Source organism: Rhagoletis zephyria, unplaced genomic scaffold (genome assembly GCF_001687245.7).
Source record: "Rhagoletis zephyria isolate East Lansing unplaced genomic scaffold, Rhagoletis_zephyria_1.1 Rzeph_scaffold_00196, whole genome shotgun sequence".
Taxonomy (NCBI): domain Eukaryota; kingdom Metazoa; phylum Arthropoda; class Insecta; order Diptera; family Tephritidae; genus Rhagoletis; species Rhagoletis zephyria.
Window position 1 is genome coordinate 105,872 of NW_016157280.1, and position 6,332 is coordinate 112,203.

General features: G+C 35.4%; 1 protein-coding gene across 1 annotated transcript; it reads left to right on the forward strand.

The window, feature by feature from the left end:
• The first annotated feature begins 2,267 nt into the window (after positions 1-2,267).
• On the forward strand, positions 2,268-5,744 carry LOC108358033 (zinc finger MYM-type protein 1-like). The gene is made up of 5 exons (XM_017609165.1): positions 2,268-2,340; positions 3,108-3,887; positions 3,954-4,347; positions 4,562-5,571; positions 5,635-5,744. Exons 1-5 carry the CDS (start codon positions 2,268-2,270, stop codon positions 5,742-5,744), a joined length of 2,367 nt encoding a protein of 788 aa, XP_017464654.1.
• Positions 5,745-6,332: the final 588 nt, after the last annotated feature.

The window sequence follows — 6,332 nt, forward strand, 5'->3', positions numbered from 1 at the left end:
GTGTTTGTAATGAGAAAGTTCACGCTACAGAAAAAGGTAATTGTGGTGTTTTATCTAAGTTGTATACCGGTAGCGCCCAATAAATCTCGATCAATTATTCTTTCGGTAGGAAAAAATGAAAATGTTTCACATTGATTTGATCCGTTTTAGTGAGTTAAAAAAGGGGAACAGATTTGTATGAGATTTCTTTTCGTATAAATATGCTCTAATTATCGAGAAGTACGCCTTCCTCTTTTGCAAATATATCCTATCAGAAGTATATAAAATGTGGATATCTTTAAAACAGGAGCAGCTAGGATTTCAATTTAAGCGGATTCTTAACCTTAAGATATCAACAAATACAACCCTGCTTTCAGATTTTGTCGACATTTTTATGCAACCTATCTTCGCTTCCTGCCCACCGTGTGCTGGGTGTCGATAACGATGTCTAGGCTTACCTGAAACATACAAACCGTGCTAATTTAGTTGGTGGTGAAATCAAGTCACTGACAACTTGAAATTGAAAAAGCGTTAAAACTTTAGCAACGAAAATTTTTGCACAATTGGCAGTTATTCGCAATAAAGAGCCAGTCTAAAAGGATGAAGAGCATATAAGAACTCGTCGACCTAAATATGTTCTAGCAAAATGAATGCCGTTCTTGTCTTTTTCTGAAAAAGTTTTTTGAGAACTTATGGTAACTGAATACATATAACTAAATACTTCACGAAAATGATCCTAAGATAAGAGTAATTAGTAATTTTTAGCCTATAAATCCTAATTATGATTAAGATTGATGTCTTATTCAATTACTAATTAGAAAAACACATAAAAAAGTGTTGTGCGGTTCTACTATACAAATACTCCTCTATGCATGGTAGAGAATACCAACCGTTTAGCCTAAAAAAAGAAAAAATGTGACTTGATAGAACTTTTCATGCTAATTTCAACCATACCAAGATTATTTGGCTCCAGTAAAACCAAAAGCCAATACAAGAGGTTAAACTTAAACTTTTCTAATTTTTATATTTATAATATCTCGGAAAATATTTGATCGATCATAAAAGTATTGACGCTAATTTAAATACCTTTTACGTGACGTATATAGCATGGGCGTAGCCAGGTAGGGGCAGGTAGGGGCAAATGCCCCAACCTAAGCCAAATGTCCTCGAAAAATTCTGCGTTTTTTAAGAAAAAATTAATCTTTGTCCTCGAGGACATTTAGAGAAAATGCTGAAACAACGAGGACTTTTCAAAGAGTATTCTCGCAAAAAACGAGGAGAATTTGGGAAAAAAGCGGAAAAACGCGAGTTACGTCCCCACATCACCCCAACAACAACAATAGCTAACTTCAACACCCTTCGTCATTCAACAACAACAACAACAGACAATGACACCCACATCACCCATAGCAACAGCAGCAACCAAAGCAGAACAAGAAAAGACGTTACACAGCTACAACACACAAGATACGTCACCCACATCACCCATAGCATCCCAACAACAACAACGACAACCACATCAGCCATAGCAACAGCAGCAGCCAAAGCAGATCAAGAAAAGCCGTTACACCACACATCACTGATATCTACCCTAACAACAACAACCAAGGTCGACGCAATCTTCAACTCCTTCAACACCCAAAACAAATTCAACGTCGAAGAAGATGTCGATCATTAGACGATCAACAGGTGCAGACAAACACACATAAAGCGATGTAAATTTGATAATAAACTCATTCATTCATTCATACTTCTACCACGAAGTAATTAAACAAAGTGTTTTATTAGAAGTTCAGTGGAAATATAAGTGTTAAGTGTTTATAGAAACATAACTCGCGCTCAATCGTTGACTCGAATGCCTCTACCATCGCAACGAAAAAGGTGCGGTGGGTTTCAACATCGCATTTCTATTGCAAACACGACTTTAGGTAGATATACAAGATACTTGTGAGCGCTTTTGATTTAAAAAAAAATTACGGTATTGCTTGTGCACAATAATTTTTTTTGGATTTGTATTTGGGTATCGCAATATCTACACAAAAGACCAGCCATCGCAACGAAAACTTTGCGATGTTTGGGTTAAAAAAAAATTATTGTGCACAAGCAATACCGTAATTTTTTTCTAAATCAAAAGCGCTCACAAGTATTTTGTATATCTACCCAAAGTCGTGTTTGCATACAACAAGTGGTAATAAAAGTGGAAGTGTGAATACTAATTGATTTTATCGTTGTCTTGTGATATCAATTTTTTCTTCGCTTTGTGAACATCAATTTTTAGTTTTTTTGTAATGGATAAAGAAAAAAAGAAAACCTCATGGGGTAAATTGTGGACAAAAAAATATCCATGGATTAAAAAGGCAAGTGAGCATTCGGCGTATTGCACATATTGCAAAACTACTTTCAGAACCGACAACAAAGGAGACGGAGCTATTACAGAACATGCTAATGGCAAAAACCATAAACTACGTGCAGGAGGAGTGCAATCATTTTTTAGTAAGTTTCTGTTTATTATATTTTGTTTTTCCAAAATTAGTTCAAAGTATAGTAATAAATCTCTTAATTGCTCCGTTCCATAAATTTCAAATTCATCAACAAAAAACTGATCCCTCGGAGCCAAGCATGCAAGAGCTGAAACCAATGACAAACCAAATCACAATAGTCCAATATATATTTCTTGACAAAGGACATGATTTTGATTGGCGTAATGTTAAAGTTTAAGATAAAGAACATAGATATTTTAAGAGAAGTGTTTCTGAAATGATTTTTATTAAGAGGACCAATAATACGATTAATAAACAGGATGATACCAAGAATTTGAATTCAATTTACGATAAATATTTGGGAATGTTTTAGATCCATTATTTTCTTTTTATTTTGAGGTTGTTGATTTTTTGGTTTGCTTACATGATAAGGTTTCGAAAGTAATTGTGGGCAGTGATTATTGTTAGTTCCGTTACAAGGCTCTTTGAATGATGACGTATTTATCGTCTTTCTAAATTTTACGCCTTTTTTCAAATCACCGACTTCAACTCCTGCACACCCGGCTCCGAGGGATCAGTCCCCTGTTGATGAATTAGTTCAAAGTGTTTTGCGATTTATACTTTTGAAATGTGCGTATATTTGTATAGAACCGGTTGCTCCTCCACTGTCGAGCCAAAGTGAAGCTGGCACGTCAAGCCAAAGTGATGCTGTCACGTCAAGTCAAAGTGAAGCTGAAGTGTCGAATCTAAGTGCGAGTGCAATGCAGATAAATGAACCTACTGATGCAATGGAAACAGAAAATTACGATGAGAATACCGATTTCACTGAAATGCACGAAACAACTAGCGAAACAACCGAAACCCACGAAGAAGATTCAATTCCAATGGATGATTCAACCATTGACACAACTGAAGTCATTTCCGAATTCGACTTGGGTCTATTTATGAACAAGCCATTATCATCAGAGCAAAGATCTCTGTTATTAAAAAGATGTTGGGTACCACCACAAGACTACGATTTTGCAGTAGACTCCGATGATTCAAAACGAAACTTTCTCCACAATTGGTTACAAGTTTATAAACCTTGGCTTGTTTATTCAAAGAAAGAAAAGGGCGCTCTTTGCTTACATTGCGTTCTATTTCATAAAACTACAGTGCAAGGCTTTTTAGGCGCATTCGTTGTTAAGTCATTCACCAAATACAAAGATATGCACGAATTGAGCAGAAATCACGCAAGAAGCAAATGGCATCAAACTTCAATGAAAGCTGCTATTGAATTTACAACTGCCAAGCCAGTGGACCTACAGATGGTAACAGGACATCAGAAGTTAATTGAAGAAAACAAGAAAATAATCCGTTCGATCATATCAAACATAATTTTTTGTGGAACAACCGATTCACCATTAAGAGGAAAAGATGAAGATTCCAGTAACATATTTCAGATTGAAATTGATCATATTTTCGTCTTTTGATAAAATTCTATAATATTTTTAGGAATATTCATGGATCTCATTCGCTTGAGAATTGAGGCCGGAGATGAATCTCTTAAAAAACACTTTGAAGAAGGACCAAAAAATGCGAAATACACCTCACCAGAAATTCAAAACGAGATAATTGCATTATGTGGCGAGGTAGTGAAAGATATGATAATTGCTGACGCTAAAAAGGCATCAGCATACAGCATTTTGGCTGATGAAACAGCAGATATATCAGGAAAAGAGCAACTGTCATTGGGTATTCGATTTTACGACAAAAGCCAAGCAAAACTACGAGAAGAATTCATGGGTTTCTCTGAACTAAATGCGATGGACGCTCCAACAATTGCAGATGAAATTGATCACGCAGTCGTGAGCTGTGAACTTGAACCGAACAAATGCGTTGGGCAAGGGTACGATGGCTGCAGTGCTATGGCCGGAAAAGAAGGAGGCGTTCAAGCACATATCCGAAAAAAATACAAAAAAGCATTGTTTTTCCACTGCGCAAGCCACANAATGCGTTGGGCAAGGGTACGATGGCTGCAGTGCTATGGCCGGAAAAGAAGGAGGCGTTCAAGCACATATCCGAAAAAAATACAAAAAAGCATTGTTTTTCCATTGCGCAAGCCACACATTGAACCTTGTTGTTAATGATTTGAACACGGTCCCGGAAGTACGAAACACTATTGGCACCATCAAAGACATAATAAGATTTTTCCGAGAATCAGTGCTACGGCGAAAGTGTGCTCCGAACATACCCGCCCTTTGTGAAACTCGTTGGTCTCAAAAACATAAGAGCATTGCTGTTTTTAAAGAAAATTTCGTTGAGATCGTGAACGCATTACTGACTTTATCCACCGAAGGCAATGCAAAAACGCGATCAGCTGCATTTCAGCTACACTCTGCAGCAACGAAACCTGTATTTATCATATGCACTTCAATAATTGCCAAATATTCGGATATTCTTGAGCCTGTCGTGAATGGTCTTCAATCTAAAAGTCTTGACCTGCTCAAATGCAAAGACCATCTTGATAGAATAGCAACTGTTATCTCTAGCCATCGAACCGCTGTAGATGCCCTGATTGATGAAATTCTAGACGAGGCAAAAGAAATAGCGAAGTCGATTGATATTGAATTGGATATGCCCAGACTAACCCAACGACAGCAGCATCGTTCAAATCAACCTGCATCGAATCCAAATGATTATTGGAAAATATCGTTGCTAATTCCGTATTTGGATTCGTTGATATCATCGCTTGCAAATCGATTCGCGTCATCCAATTTGCCTGCATTTTCACTACTCACATTGCATCCATACATTATGTTGAAAAAAAGTATTGGCGATTTGAAAGAAGACATCAAGCCATTTTCAGAATTTTATGAATTGGATCTAAGTGCAGAAATTGAATTATGGTATAACACTTGGAAAGACAAACAGCTTAGTGGAGTAGCGATGGAAAATTTGGAAGTGTGCGACGTAATCACGGAAGCGGACACCTTTTTTCCTGCTGTATCACATGCATTGGAAATATTATTGGCACTACCTTGCACGACTTGCACCGTAGAAAGGTCGTTCAGCACTTTGCGGCGTGTTAAAACCTGGCTAAGATCAACCATGGGCGAAAATCGACTAAATGGTAAAGTTTTAGAAAATTAATTTGATTCATTTCATATGATAACGATGTTTTTATTTTTTTCAGGACTATGCATGCTCAGTGTGCATCGGAAAATGGTAAAGGAAAGAAAAACCGAAATAGTAGATGAAGTCCTCAGGAAATTTGCTGAAAATCTCAGAAAATTGGTTTTATAAAACGCGAAATCAATGGTAAAAATTTATAAAATCAATTTGATTCGTTTCATATACTAACGATGTTTCTCTATTTTGAGAAACCAAAAAATGATACTTTTAAAGTATCTCTCAATATTCTAGTCAATAAATATGTCCTACTTTTTTTTTCAAAAAAATGCCCTCATTTTTTCATTTATTTTTGAGAAATTGTCCTCGAAAAAAGACCTAAAAAATTTCCTGGCTACGCCCATGGTATATAGTATAAGTTTGTAAAACAAGTTTTAAATAATCGTCATTTAAAAAAATATACTTATATATTTTTTGGTCATTAGGTATTTCTTCTTAAAAATATAAATAAAATAATATAAAAAAAAATAAAGTAGTGTATTTATTAAAAGATTTTTTAGCATTAGAGTTGAGTAACTCCTTTCACTTAATGGCTTGAAGTAACTTTAACGAGACCTTAACTTATTTTTTTTATTCATTTTAGTGCAGTTTTCAAAAAATTTTATTGCTATAAAATCTTTTAATACACTACTTTATTTTATTCCTTTGATTGTACATGTTAAATAAAAGCTTGTTTTTAAAAAATATTTTTTTTTACATTAT